This window comes from Coptis chinensis, chromosome 1 (genome assembly GCF_015680905.1).
Source record: "Coptis chinensis isolate HL-2020 chromosome 1, ASM1568090v1, whole genome shotgun sequence".
Lineage (NCBI taxonomy): Eukaryota > Viridiplantae > Streptophyta > Magnoliopsida > Ranunculales > Ranunculaceae > Coptis > Coptis chinensis.
The window spans coordinates 38235243-38251547 of NC_141456.1; the positions used below are offsets into that span (position 1 = coordinate 38235243).

General features: G+C 33.9%; 1 protein-coding gene across 1 annotated transcript; it reads right to left on the reverse strand.

The window, feature by feature from the left end:
• Positions 1–2493: 2493 nt before the first annotated feature.
• LOC147523867 (putative copper-transporting ATPase HMA5) lies at positions 2494–11476 on the reverse strand. The gene is given in 7 exon segments (XM_086600328.1): positions 2494–2846; positions 2848–3024; positions 3117–3593; positions 3771–3893; positions 5129–5383; positions 5716–7107; positions 11040–11476. Coding segments are annotated over 7 exon segments (2955 nt in total). The 5' UTR covers positions 11331–11476; the 3' UTR covers positions 2494–2606.
• Positions 11477–16305: the final 4829 nt, after the last annotated feature.

Consider the following 16305-nt stretch of genomic DNA (forward strand, 5'->3'; position numbering starts at 1 on the left):
AATGGTATTAATGGTGTATTATTTTCTTTTAATTGACTGTACTTCTTCCTCAACACCTCGTATCTATGATGTTTGCCATGTTAGTTTTGATGCACATGACTCTCCCTTTATTTTATAGGTTTGTAAACCCCCATCTTAAATCTTAAAATTAGTGGTTTTGAATTGTATGGATACACTTGTAGATTCTATGAAAAATGTTTTACTGAGTGCAAACATTTTAAAATGCAAAAGCACCACGTTATAAAGTTATACATTTTAAAATGCAAATGCACCATGTTATAAACTTATATATTTTAAAATGCAGATGCACCACGTTATAAACTTATATATTTTAAAATGCATACACACCACGCATTTTAAAATGCAGATATAAAATGCATTTGATTATTTATTTTGTAGGTTTGATTAACTACTATTAAATACACAACTAATCTAAATCCCAGTAATAAATCAATTATATAAAAATAAGGTTTAGACTACTCACTCGTGATACGCTCCTGTTGCCAGCAAATCCCCAGCAAGAAACCTTCATTTTCTTTTTTCAGTAAAACTCTCTCCTTCTCAACTGTTTAAAACTCTCCGTGTAAACATTTTTTTTTAAAAAAAAAACCCCTTAAAAATAAGGAATGGGGTTTATCCTCTTTACCCTATCTCTTTCTAATCTTTATCATTTTTATTTTTATCTTATCTCTTATTATTATTAATTTTTTTAGTATTATTTATTGTACTAGGAAAATATTAAATAAAAACACGGGGTGTTATACTTTGTTTGGGCATAGAATTATACAGAGTTAAAAAATGTGAATCTACTTTGACAAAGTTGTGGGAGTGTGTAATTTTTTAGGGGTTGTAGGAGAACACCTTACTTTTACCTGGTTGATGTTCAACAGTTTCGGTTTGTGATTATCAATGATATTAATGGTGTATTCTTTTCTTTTACTTGACTGTACTTCTTCCTCAACACCTCGTATATCTGATGTTTGCCATGTTAGTTTTGATGCACATGACTCTCCCCTTATTTTATAGGTTTGTAAATCCCCCATCTTAAATCTTAAAATTAGTGGTTTTGAATTGTATGGATACACTTGTAGATTCTATGAAAAACGTTTTATTGAATGCAAACATTTTAAAATGCAGAAGCACCACATTATAAACGTATACATTTTAAAATGCAAATGCATTATGTTATAAACTTATATATTTTAAAATGCAGATGCAGCACGTTATAAACTTATATATTTTAAAATGCATACACACCACACATTTTAAAATGTAGATATAAAATGCATTTGATTATTTATTTTGTAGGTTTGATTAACTACTATTAAATGCAACGGGTTGGTTTAGGGTTTAATGTTTAGAAATTTAAGATATAGGGGTTAGGGTTTAGTGTCTTAAGGTTTAAGGTTTAGGCTTAGGGTCTAGTTTATAGGGGTTATGGTTTAGTATTTTAAGGTTTAGGGTTTAGACATAATGACTAGTGTCAAATGCCTCCACAAAATAGTGGAGACATACTATTTTTAGTTTTTTCATTATATACATTTTTAAATGTAAAGGTAAGGGCATCTCCAATGGGGGGTGTAAACCGTATAGAGTGGAAATTTTACACCCCAAATATAAAAAAACTCTCTCCAAATGGGAGTGTTATATCCGTAGGTAATATTGTATTAGCTAATAGAGAGGGTGGGGAATTTCTCCTCTCGCTATTAGTTAATAAAAAGCTAGGGCGACACTCGAATTGACGTCTGAGTGAAATAATTTTCGGATGTCACTTAGAGTAACGTCCCTTTTTAATTCTAAAGTAATTTTTTAACTTAGACGTCATTTTAAATTAAGTGACGTCCCAGCTTAAATTAAAGAGGGACGTCACTTTAAGTGACGTCCGAGTTTAAAGTATATATTTTTTTACACTTCTCCATTGGAGAGTATAAAGTGTGGATATTTATAAGCTATATAATACTATACAATTAGATGAGTAAAATTCTAATGGCACCTACGTGGAGTTTAGGTGGAGGTGTAATTTTAATGGCACAATTAGAGGATATTTATAAGTGAAATTTTTGTGTGAAATTCAAATTTTTGTTTTGCATCTCACTATGTCGGTTATGCTTGTTTCCAAGTGAAGATATTTTCATCTATTCCTAGTAAAGTTGGATAACAGGTGGTCAGTTCCATATTCTGGTCAAATTGGAGTATTAAATTCTAAAAAAATTTAAGAAGAGTTTTAAGACTACTAAATATTCTTAACTAATCCCTCTAGCCTAATTTTCTGTTTAGAGTCCGAATTTGTGGACAAGTCTGTCCACAAACAACAATTTCTTATTGGTTAACAGTATTTTTAAGCAGTTTTAAGAGTATTTTTAGGTAGTTTAACAGTTTTTTGGGCAGTAATCCACCAATCACCAACTGCTGTTTTGTGTACAGCAAAAGTTGCTTGTCCTGTTTATGGATGTCTAGACCGTCTAAATTTCCAATTGATTACAATTCATGCTGTTTTCTCTGTGGGCATTGATTGACAGTTTTATTCGTCAACGACATTTATTTTGGGCCATACACACGTGTGTATTGCAAAACACAAGGCAACCATGCCCAAGTACCATAGATCATCACTCAATCTGGATTCCACGAATTTCAAGGTGGTCCAACTTCTTGGGCCTTTTATAGTTCTTTAACAAAAGAGAAGAGCAGACAACACTAACTGAAGAGGCTGCCATTGCTGCACCAGCAATCCATGGAGGCAGACGGAATCCAGTTGATGGGAAAAGAGCCCCTGCGGCAATTGGTATGCCTAGAAGATTGTAACCCAAAGCCCAAATGTAGTTTAGACGAATGCGAGAGAAGGATTTTTCTAGAGAGGTCAATGGCAGTTATCACATCCACTAAGTTGCTTTTCATGAGGACAATGTCAGCTGCCTCGATGGCGATGTCTGTACCTGCTCCTATTGCCATCCCAACATCAGCAGCAACTAGTGCTGGTGAGTCATTGATGCCGTCTCCAACCATGGCCACAATCATTCCCATACTCTACAGATCAAGTGATGTGGCATTCCAATCATATAAGTTGAAGGTAAGCGATTTCCACAAAAATAGAACAATAAGGATATACAGATTCATACCTGCAATTGCTTCACCTTCTCAGCTTTCTGGTCAGGCTTGGCTTCTGCAATGATAGTTTTAATTCCAACCTCCTTCCCAATGGAATTTGCGGTGCCCCAGTTGTCACCTGTCACGATAATGCTCTCGATTTTCATGGACTTGAGTATTGATACGACTTCTTCCGCACCCGGCTTAATCGGATCAGATATGGCAATCACTCCAACAATTAGCTCATCTACTGCCACTAGAATCCCAGTTTGTGCCATGAGTTCAGCTTCTTCTAAGATTTCTTCAGCAACAACTGGTATATGAATGTTGCACTCCAACATTAAGCTCCTGTTTCCCACAGTTATCTGTTTGTTTTGGACTGTGGCTTTCACACCATGTCCAGTTACGGAGACGAAGCCTCGTACTTCTGGCCAGACTTGGTTCTCTTCTTCTCTGAATTTCTTGGCATACTCGATTATTGCCTTGGCTAGAGGGTGCTCACTGTTTACCTGAAAAAATCAAGGAACTAGAATATGATAAGATTGCTTATTTTTGAGCTTGAATGTAAAAGGAAATATAGTCAGATTTCAACTCAAATCAGAACCGGCGAAGGCAGTACAAAATATTAAGTAATTATCTCAGCTGGTCAGTCCTATGAAAGGTAAAACAAAAACAAGCAAACATACCTCTGCTGCTGCAACCAGTTTATAAAAATCCCGAAGAACCATGTTTTGCAAGAGCCTTGTGTTGACAACTACTGGCTTGCCGATGGTAAGGGTCCCTGTTTTGTCAAACACAATGCAATTCACCTACAGAAATGAGGTAGATTGTAAACACTCATTTACTAAATTAATTGTCAATCAAGCTCAAAATAGAAGGGGAATCTACAAGGATTGTCACTTGGGATTCCCGACTTGTCATACCATTACAAGAAGGAAGACATAATTTGATGTTACAAAACTCCAACTGGAATAGCATTTATAAGTTGAACGAGTAGAACTCTTCCTTTTCAAAATTAGCTGTTACAAAAACGCTGACAATACTAGACAATTAATATTACCCCCCATGAGCCAATTAGGATTTCCCCCTTATTAGCTTACTAGATGGGGAAATTAAGCTCTTCCCCCAAAAAAAAAAAAAAAAAAAAAAATCAATCAATTTGGGTTGACTGTGTTTTTTTTTGTGTGTGTATTGGGAGGAGACCCTAATTTCCCATCTAGAAAGAAAAATCCTAATTGGCTCATATAGTGGGGGGTAATATTTGTTAACCCTTAATTTTATACTACATTTTTTTTCCAAATTTGTTGCGTTCATAAAATGAGAGTACACTTGTAGAAGGCGTCAAATAGGAACATGATACAATCTTGAAGTGATTGTATTGAAAACACATAATATTAAGGTTTATTGAGGAGCCTTTGATCTTACATCCACACACAAGTGCAAACTACAATAATATTCTTCTCTTTTCTCATTCAGTCCATGGTTACAACTATTTATAAGACTTGTATACTAATTTGCAACTACCACTAAACTACCCACTAACACATAATGACCACAACCCACTTACAACAAGTATTACCCACTACCCCATGCTCCCACACATTTAGCTCATAACAGAACACCTCAAGTCCATTCCAAATTGGAAAAGAAGGTGTAGGGCAATTACTTGTCCAACCAATAAGAGCATTTGGCGGTGATAGTTTTCCATGATTGCCAAAGGTGATAAAAATATGCGGGATGTTGTTTCTGGAAAATCTAACATCCCGTCAAAAAAAAAACCCATTTTTTTATTGTTTTTGTTTTGAACTGCCATTGCACATCACTTTTAGAGGAAAGTAGGTGATAGGCATTGCAAATGCTCTAAGGGATGTGGTCCATGATCGCCATGCTTGTTTCTGGAAAATATTGTTTGGAACTGCCAATGGCTAATGTCAGAGCTATTTGTCTTCAAATATTTAGCAATCAAACACAATTTAAGTTACTACAGTTTTGGTATAGTAGAAACTAGAATTCAAGAGGTTGAGGTGAATTCTGCCATGCTTACCTTATGGGCAGTCTCCAGTGCTTGGCCACCTTTGATCAGTACACCTTGAGAAGCACCAACTCCAGTACCTACCATGATGGCTGTGGGGGTTGCTAGTCCAAGAGCACAGGGGCAAGCTATGACCATGGCAGATATGCCAAATTGAAGAGCAAGTTGAAAGCTGTTTACTGAAGATGGTATCCATGATTTGGGGTATGTATTGAATTTTCCAGCTAAGAACCAGGTGAGCCAAGTGAATAGTGAACAGATGATAACCTGAAAAGGGTTTGAGATTATAAATCGTTTGAAGTAGTTAAATTTATTACAATCTGATTAAAGGTTAATAATTGTTTTGATAGTCTAGCTCAACTGTCCTCTTTTTACAATTTCTACTCAGTTGATCTATTAAAACTCTCCAACTTCATGTTGAAAAAGTATTGATCATTTGATCCACTCACAAAATCAGATAATAGCTTAAACTAATTAAAGACTGTTAACAATGTTCTAAATGGTCACACTTCTCAATATAGCAGAACCTTTGATGAGAAGCAATTCAAATGCAGTAGAAACAACAATTAAAAGGGAGAAAAGGGCAATGCGTTACTAACCATAGGCACAAAATATTTTGAGATACGGTCAGCAAATTTCTGAACAGGAGCCTTTGCCATTTGTGCAGATTCCACAAGTCGAACAATCTGTGACAGAGCACTTTCAGAGCCAACTCGTGTTGCCTGAACATGTAATACTCCGTTCTCATTCAAAGTTCCTCCGATCACGGCATCACCTTTTCTCTTTGCCACTGGTCGGGCTTCTCCTGTTATCATACTCTCATTGACATGACTTTGACCCCATAAAACAATTCCATCGGAAGCTACTTTCACACCAGGAATTACCTTAATTACATCGTTCCTTTGTATCAGCCTACTGTCTATTTCTTGTTCACCTGTCACATTTCCTTCACTGTCAAGAGTTAGCAGTAAAGCTGTCTCGGGTGCCAAGTCCATAAGTTTTGCAATGGCCTCGGATGTCTTTCCCTTGGCTAGGACCTCCAAATATTTCCCTAGAAGAATAAATGATATAAGCATTGAGCTGGTATCAAAGAAATCCATAGACTCGAAATCACGTGAAGTGGCTGCCCTGAGTACCGAATAGGCTGAATAAAAGTATGCAGCATTGGTTCCCAAGGCAATTAAAACATCCATATTTGCAGATCCATGGCATAAGGCTTTATACGACCCAGTGTAGAACCGACGTCCAATGATGAATTGTACGGGGGAAGAGAGTATCCACCTCAACAGCCCCCCAATACTCATCATGTTAACAACTTTAGCATCTAATCCAGCCTTTATACCAGGAATGTACACGAACACCATGGATGTGAGAAATACTGGAATTGTAAAGACAAGACTCCATAGGAGAGATCTACGATATTGACTAATCTCCTCCTTCCTATGAGAATCTTTCCCCCCTCCTTCGGGGTCTATCATTGCCTTGAAACGCCCATATCCCATTGACTCAATCACTTGAATGAAGTTTCTTGGCCCAGTTTGGTCAGGTTTGTATGAGAGGGAAACTTTTTGAAATGTTGGATCAAAGTCTACAGCTTCAACGCCTGGTAGCGCTTGAAGAGAATTTTCAACCATCCTCATTGACCGATCAGTGCGTATTCCATCTATTTTGAGTCCTATCTTGCTTCTATCTTCCCCTGTGCTAATTAGTATCGCCTCAAAACCAGTATCCTCAATTGCTTCCATCAGCTGTGTATGGCTCACAACGTTTGGATCATATTGAATTTCGGCTTCTTCAGTTGCTAATGCAACTTGGGCTTTTTGTACACTGGGAATAACTTGTAGAACCGATTCAACAGTTCTTGTGCAAGAAGTGCAAGTCATCCCTTTAATACCTATTCGACAAGTCTGCACAGCTCTTTCATTCACCTCATCCTCAATCAATGTGGCCTGAAACCCCACGTCTTCAATGGCTTCTCGAATTGTTTCCTTCTATAACGAGAATGATATAGAAGTGGTATTAGTATGGATTTGTTAACAGATGAAGCCATGCCGTCAAACAAGTATCAACGTGGTGAATCTCTGTTCAGTAAAATAAGCAATAACATCATAACAATGGCATATGTGGAGAGTTAGTAGTCTCGGGGGTGTTTGTTTTTACTACTTAAGTGTTAGACTACTTATAAACACTTGTAAGTGGTGGACCACTTGGTTTTACCCATATGTTTTTTCCCACTTATAAGTAGCCAATGGTCATAAAAACTTATAAGTAGGGCCGAAAGTTGTAAGCGATAAAATCTTACTTACGCCAACTTATAAGTTGGGATTAGACATAAAATTACATAACTACCCATGGATGCATATAAAATTATATAACTAACCAAATAGCAAATGAGTTGATGCAAATGAAAAGAAGTTAATGTCTTTCCAATAGCACTTCATGATTATCATGATTATCATAATAAACAGTATGTCTATTGTGGATTGTTTAATGCATGGTCTATATGAATTTATTTCTACTTCCATTAAATTGATTTCTTATATGATTGTCATTAACTTCAACAAGAGAGTACATATGTTATTAAAATATGGGTAAAATTGTAATGTCGCAACTTATAAGTGCTTGAAAAAACAAACACCCCTACCACTTATAAGTACTTATAAGTAGCAAAAAAACAAACATGTTTTAGGACCTACTTATAAGTAGCGGAAAAACAAACACCCCCTTAGTGTAGAGACTCTTTGGCGAACAGGTTGTTAGGCGCGCCCGTCTCTAAGTATGCCTGGACAAGGGAGCCCCGCGCTCCTTTCTTTGGCAAACGAACAAGTTGTTAGGTGGCCTTTCGACTTTTATGTAGCCAAGGCGCACCAAGCACCCTCACCATATTTATTAGGACTTATTTGTTTTGAAACAAGATATAAATATAAGTTTTCTGTTAAAACTTAAACCTAACCAAAACCAAGAAAGATAGATTGTAAGAGAGCAATTTTTAGTAAATTGAGTGTTTATTTTTTGTGAGTAAATTGAGAGCTCTTGTAATCTGTTACTCTAGACATCTAGTAAAGCTTGGAACTCGCAGTGTGGAAGTATACAAATTGTCAAACCACGATATATCCTTGTCTTGTGGTGTGTTATCTTTTACATTAATTGTTTTACTTTATATGTTTGTTTAATTGACATTGAAAAGTGTTGGGATAGTACTTGGAGGGTGTTGAAGTCTTGTCTAGAGAGAATGATCAATCATTGTGTATGATTAATTTATTTGTAGTGGATAACGTTGTTTCGCTGTTAGTTATTCACAACACTTAGTGATAGGAATAATAGCTTGGTAGGAAGTACTGCTAGTCATCATGGTAGTATGTAGTAGCTGTAGCGCTAATAATAGTCAGCAACGGTTTCCATTAGTATCAAAAACCAGTGCCGGCTTATCCTTAAGGCCAAAAAGGCAACAACCTAAAAGGCCTCACTTTAAGGAAGACCTCGTAATCTCATATAACTTTACAAAATCTCAAAATACTTCCTTAAAAATAGGACTCAATTTACTCATATTATAAACCCAAAGAAATTACCAAAAGTAAGACTCTCAAGTGAACATAATCTTATGAATTATTCCTAAATATTTGGCTTACAACTAGTATATTCCTAACAAATAGGCCTTCTTCCATAATATTCCTAAAAAAAAAGTATTTCTTATTTATTTCAGTTAATAATTTTCACTTTGTAGAGTTTCTTTTATAGTTAAAAAAAGCCACATTTTGAGCTTCCGCCTTATGCCTCAAGTTGGGTCGAGCCGGCTTTGTAAAAAACTCATATTAGTTGTTATGTTTTAATCAAGTGCTCAATTTTGCAATTAGTACTATTTATCCATTTATAACTACAAGTTTTTTTATCAAGTCTTTTTTTCCTTATTGTTAATTGATATTGTGATCAAGTCTTTTTTCTTTATTGTTCATTGATATTGTGATCAAGTCTTTTTTCCTTATTGTGATCAATAAGTAATACTATAAAGTATAATTGTTAAAATACCATTTGACTCTTCCAACCTCTCACCCATCTATATATTTTACTAATTTAAAAACCTTGACTCATGAGCTACAATACTATAATATTTGTTTATTTTGTGATTTGTGACTATTGGTCACACTTTTTAAGACTGTTTTGGTCATATTATTTTCTTATATTTACAATATTTACCTTCATTGTCTTAATCATTTGATTTGTGCTTAAAAACCAGTCTTATCAGACCTGGCCTAGCCCGGGCAGTTTGACCCGGTGAACCGGTCTCCAAATTGGGTTTTGGGCAGTTTGACCTGGTGAACCGGTTTCCAAACTGGGTTGGGTCATTAAATATTAACCACGGGTCAATAAGTCATCGATGTACACGCTCGCCAACATGCCAATTCACTTCTTGCGTTTGTATTTTAAGTTAATTTTAATATATTTACAAAAATTTTAAAGACAAATTATTTGTAAATTTTCAAAAGCTTATGTATTTATTGTGATTCGAACCGAAGACCTCCAAAATCACTAATAGACAACATTTCACTACGCTACAATATCAACTTTACAATATCAATTGTATATATATTTTTGCTATAAAAATTAAACAAGTACATTGTATATATATTTATGATGCGGACCGAAAGCCCAAAACCGAAAAAATGACGAACTACTGGTCCAAAACCGAAGTGACCGAAATACCACTGGTTTGGTTCCTATCTAAAACCACTAACCCAGTCCCTTCACCGTTGGGTTGCCGAAACCATATCGGACCAAACCCGAACTCAAAACATTAGGTTAAAAACAAAACATGTGCGTCATAATCACATTTATTATCATACTTTTAGTGTTACTAAAGATAAATTATGGGACAAAAACACGTTTGCATTAACTCAAAGCAAACTTATTCAGCAAATCAGCATTCCTTTTCTTCAAATAATTTTATTAACTTATCCTTTCATCTCACCCATAGCTAGTAATTGTTTTTGATTATTCATGTTAAAGTTAAATGGATCGAATCCGATAAAAGAAATGACTTTTGATTAATTGAAAAAGAGGTTTTTCTTGAATTATAAGAAAATGGCGTTCACGATGAAGAGATTTAATATTAACTTTTATTTCATATATTTTGGTTTTAAAACGAATAATTCGGGTTTTAATTTTGAATGATACGGTTTAATTCGAGGTTAATTGGTTGGGTCGGGCTTATAATTTTTTGAATTAATTATTCGCGAATTATTATTGATTATTTAATTATAAGGTTTTTAATAAAATGACATTTGTATTATTTTTTCATGAATAAAATTGTAAAATAAAAAAAAAACGTTATATACTTATATATCAAAATTTTAAATGTAAAATATATAGCCAAATTTTAAAGAAATATGCGTCAGATATTACCCGTTTAAAACATCGATATCGTATTTTTATCCTTTCATTAGCGTTTTTATTGGACCGAATATTTAAAAGTTTATTATTGTTGAAAATTTGAATTAATCTTAGGCTAATAAAATAATTGATTTTTTCGAATAAAATTGTAAACTAAAAATAAAAAGCGTTATATACTTATATATCAAAATTTTTGTAAAATATACTAGCTATGATATACCGTTTCTCACCTACCCGTTTTTGCGAATTTTAAAAAATGTACTTATTGCATCTTTGCTTCAAGATACATTTTCCCAGACTAAAACGTTTATTGCAACATGTTTTGAACTGAAAAAATTGAACTGCATGGTTAATTACTAAATTTTTCTCCAAAGTTCCCATGAATAAGTCACCAAATCACTCCAAGAATCAAGTTAGAACTCAAAAGTTACCAATCTATAACATTTCTATTCTCATCTATGTTTGTTAGTTTTAAATTGAGAATGCATCATATATAGAGCAGAAGTTCACATTAAACTATAATAGGAAGACTTACATTTACGAAATCGGGGTAGTACAGAACCTGAGCTCTGTTACCAAGAACATCAACAGCAGCTTCTCGAATACCAGGAAGTCGTTTAACTGCTTTCTCGACCGAACCAGCACAAGCAGAACAAGTCATTCCAATGACTGAAAACAAAGCCTTGGCTTCTGATCCTTCAATAATTTTTTCAACTGATACACCCTTTGGGTATTTTGGCATGGATGGGTAATGAGGTCTTGGAGATAAATCTCTTGTAGTGCTTTCATTACGAATGCATGACAACGCCAAGAACTTGCTCGCCATGGTTGTTGCTACTAAATGCTACCTACATGAAAAGCTTTTGGTGTCAAGTTTTGAACGTGAAGGTTTTATCTGTTAGATACGGCCAAATTACGAAGTAGTTAACTTGAGTGAATGATATTTGTCATGTATTAATATTGCAGAATTTGGCTGTGTCCAACACTCCAAGAGACCGTACAAAGTGCCGCAAATTATTGCTGCTGAAATATTTTTTACTTTTATGTACTGTACTCCAGTATATCAATGCCCAAAATATCAAATTCGGTTAATATTTCGATGTATTCAAAAAACGATATATATCGGATATATTAGAAATATTAGATATATCTATTTTTTTTGTTGTCCAGTTAAAATTTTATTTTGTATATCAATATATCAAAAATATTATCGATTATATCGGAAATATTGTCAATATATCGGTCAAAGTCAATAATATTTAATCAAAGTCAACAATATCGGTCAAAATCAACAATTTATATTGAATATATCTTATATATCAGTCGATATATATTGCTATATCGGAAATTACAATATATATAAAAAAAAATCAATATTCGGTTGAGATATATCAAATATATCCATATCGGTGTACCAAAAAAATAATATATATCGATAATATATCAAATATATCAGTGATATTTTGGGCCTTGGTTCTACATGTTTGGTTTTCGGCATAAAAGTGTATGCCAAGATTTCAAGCATTTAAAGTGGGCATCTAGATTTAGATACCTTACCCATCGTGAGACGGGATTGCCCAGGCAGGTAGTCATGAATTTTAGTGGTATGAGTCTATGAGATAGAGTTCCCAAAGGCATACAAACAAATTATGAGAAGTGCCAAAAGTGTGAAGTATGAAAAGTGCAAAAAATGTTGGATTCTGGTATATGAATGCCGAAGCCCGAAAGTGTGGTGGTAATGTGGTACGCTAAACTATTTAATCAGCCCCAGTTTGCTCAAGATTTCGCATGTAGTACATTACATCTTTTCTTATTTTAGATGCATTTTGAAAACGTATCCACTGGAATTTCAATTAACTGATAAATGGAAATTTTGAAATACTTCGATTTCAAGCTGTGTTATACTGTTATGGTCATTTATTTGTTGATATTTTCAAAACTACGGATTTTTCAAAGTACCCTAGATCTTAAGTATACTTGAGTTAGATAAGTAACTGTAGTATAGCAAGTTAGCAATACATATACTGAATTATCGGAAAAAAAAAAGGCAACACATTTACTGTGGATTGCACATTTGTACAGATACAAATGGCTGGAGAGGGTAGGCTATCTACACAACAAAGTTTGTATTTGCACATAGTTCGCAGTCAAGATCTCAAGGATAATAGATAAGGGTACCCATAGTCCATAGATATAAGAGAATGACTACTTCAGAACTTTTTGCAAAAAAATAACTTCTTAAAGGGTGCAGTGATGTTGTTTTTATTTTGTAATGTTAATAGTACTTTAAAGTGTACGTGTTACCTTTCGATTTACATCCGGTTTTAGATAAATTAGTACAGTAGGAATTTCCAAATTACACAAATTATACATGTATCAATCAAATTCTAAAAAGGACCTTTTTTTTTAGAAAAAAACAAAGAAATTGTTTTTTTTTCGATAAAGAAACAAAGAAATTGTTGAGTGGCCATTGTACAAGAAACAGTTTTGGAGCAAAATGGTATTATCTTTGAAAAATAAATCAAAATCTCGTCAAATGTCAACACATAATAGCATTTGAAAGCAGTATCGCCGATTTTCCTTTTCATTGAGTGGTGAGGACGCACCTACTAATAGGCTGTCCGCATCGGACAACAGTCAATATTGTCAAGACGCAATCAACTAAACCAGACGCAGGTCAAGACGCGGATTTTGACATAAATAAAATAAAAAATAAATCAAAATAATATTAAAAAACTCAATTTTTTCATTTTTTTTTTTGCTTTGTTAAGACTTATGACATGTTTTTAAAGTTTGATTATGAAATATTAAACTTAATTTTGTGACTATCTTACTACTTTAAAGAGAATGGTTCGGTGAATAGTAGCTTTTTCCAATACTGCCCCTATAAAGTTTCGATAATTACGGTCATATGTTAGAGGTTAGGTTCGTAATAACGTGTTTGAGTGAAGGGTAAAATGGGTAGTTGACCAGACAATTTCAGACGCGTCTCCTCAATTTTAACACATTGCCATCCATTTTGCAAACAATTACAATATTTTGCCACTGCCCAAAACAACTGACATGTCCTCAGTTTTGCAAATATTTGCAAAATTGCCACTGCCCGGGTTTTATATTTTTGTGTTGCCCAGACCAAAAAACTGACCGAAAATTGTATTTTGCTGCCCAAAAAAAAAGAAGAAAAGAAATAAAGAAAATCTGACCGCACACGTGGCGAATGCCACTGCCAGTTTACTAGGTTATCTTTAATAGTTTTGAATTTATGAATATTGATACATTTAGTTTAGTTTTTAATGTTCAATTTATATAAAATAAAATTATAAATATTAATTAATTTTTGCGTCCTTTGTTGCGTCTGCGTTCGTGCAACATAGGTGTTATGACATGGTGGCCTTGATTGGGTGATTTAGTGAATCACTAAGCCCCATCAGGAAATGGTTTGGCTAATAGTTTCGCCTTTTATCTAGCTTTAATAGGTAATCACTTTATACTTATGCTGATTTCCACAATTCCAAACGCATATGAAATGATAAACTAGCTAAATTAAGAATTGAAGAAAGCAAGTCAAATAAGTGAATAACATATGTGAGTTGGAAAGGTAATTCTTTCGAGATAAGCTATAGATTTTAAGAAACAAACCTCTGCAAGAAAGAAACTTATGCTGTTATATATGCACATTATGACATCAATTTACAAGTTCATGGATAAGTGCGTAGGGTGCAGAACCCTTGTATGGCTGTTACTTGAATGGATCTAAAACCACAACATGCTCATACACTTGACCCAAAAAAGATTGGAACATAATTAAAACCACAACATGCTCACACTGTCATACACTTGACCCAAAAAAGATTGGAACATAATTAAGCTAGCTAGTATACCATATCTAGTTATATCTCAATTAGTACAGTATACCATAATTAACATGGACATTTAAATTGGACCAATTTTTTTTTTACCACTAAATATCCTTGATAAAATATTCAAACAAATTATTCAACGCCTTTAAGAAGGACTACTTCGTCATTTCAAAATTTACTACCATTTATACCCTTAAGATTACATAATACCTTAAAGACGTATGTGTAAATTCAAGCCAGAAATCAACTACACGCAACTATTCAATGGTATGTCATGTATTTATTACTCATAAGTAAATATAAATGATGGCTTTAATTACCGTAAATACAAATCCTTTCTCTTTCCGTCTTCCTCTCAATCTCTCTCCCACTATTTTGCCCACTAAAAAAGAATTAAAAGGAAAAAAAGAAAAAGGAAATCAAAATCAAAATTTCTCTTCTTCAAAAACTCAGGTTCCAATTTTCCGTACTCATCAAATTTTGATTTGTTAGTTCTCAAATGTTCAATAATTCCTTTGTGTCAAATCAGATTTTTATTGGATTGTTGGAGTATCGAGATGTAAGTTTAGTATATATTCGCAATATTCTCAATCAGATTTTGTTTCGTAGATATGTTTATCTTAATGTAAGTTTAGACACAATAATTGAATCAACCTTTCTCTTACCTCTTTCTGTCTTTCTCTCCATCTCTACTCTTTTGCAAATTTAAAAAAAAACAACCGGATTTTTACCTCTTGAAAAACCCAAGTTCTAATTTTCCATACTCATCAAATTTTGGTTTGTTAGTTCTCAAATGTTCAATAATTCCTTTGTGTCAAATCAATTTGTTAGTAATATCAAACGAGTGATGTTGCCAATCTGACAAACGAGTGATGGTTTCAAATCATTGAGCCTTCTCAATTGATCTGTTGGGGGGTTTCGCAATAAAAGATTTTACTTGCATCACCAAAACTCTGTTCAAGAAGACGAAAGGTATATATCATTTCCCAATTTGAATTAGTTGTATTTTAAATGGAAGATCTATTTTTGGCTCTTATATATCTCTGTTTTTGCCAGGTCAGATCATTCTTCAAACGTCAAATGATTGGTTAAAATCTCAAAATACATCAACTATCATGTGCAGATCAGATTCAAGTTGATTTGTTTTGATGGTTTTTTTAGGTGAAAAAGGAAGTAGATTATAATATGGGACTTCATGTATTCTTTGCTCAAAATTTGAATCTCTTTGATACAAGCTATATCGAGGTAAATTTAGTTGTACTTTTTTCTCTCAAATTAATTTGATCGACATTTGAAATGAAAATCTTTTGATAAATTATCACGAATACAATTGATCGTAAAATCGTGCACCATAATATCAAAGGGCGGCATTGAAAAGGATTGGTCTAGATGCCCTAACCTAATAGACTTAAGTTTCTGATCACTTAGTGCAAAAAGAAATACAATTGCCCTACTATCATAACACACATTAGCAGCACTTTATTACCATGCGAATTGCAAAATTTACTACCACACAAACTTTGGTGCATTTGGATCATAGATGACGAAAATTGGGATTGTGGTGCATTTGCTCAATTATATGAGTAAACATAAGGCTACACTTTACTCACACTAATTAGATTGGTGCGAGGTGTGGACCAGGACCAACATAGACGATCATGTTAGCTTCCTGCCAATGTCGTATATTACTGTCGTATGTTTTACTTGATCATGTATGGTACCACCTTCCCTTCCCTTCATCATCTCTCTCTCCCAAACCTTCATTAGAGGTTATCTGTTCTTTTTATATTTAATTCTAATCTTTTGATTAACTAGCCAAACAACATATTTGTGGGTATGTGGAATCAGAGTTAGAGCCATTTAATCCTATGTACCTTTGACATTATGTTACTTAAGTACAGTGGTTCTGAACTTCAAAGGGCTTTAATAGAGACTAAAGTC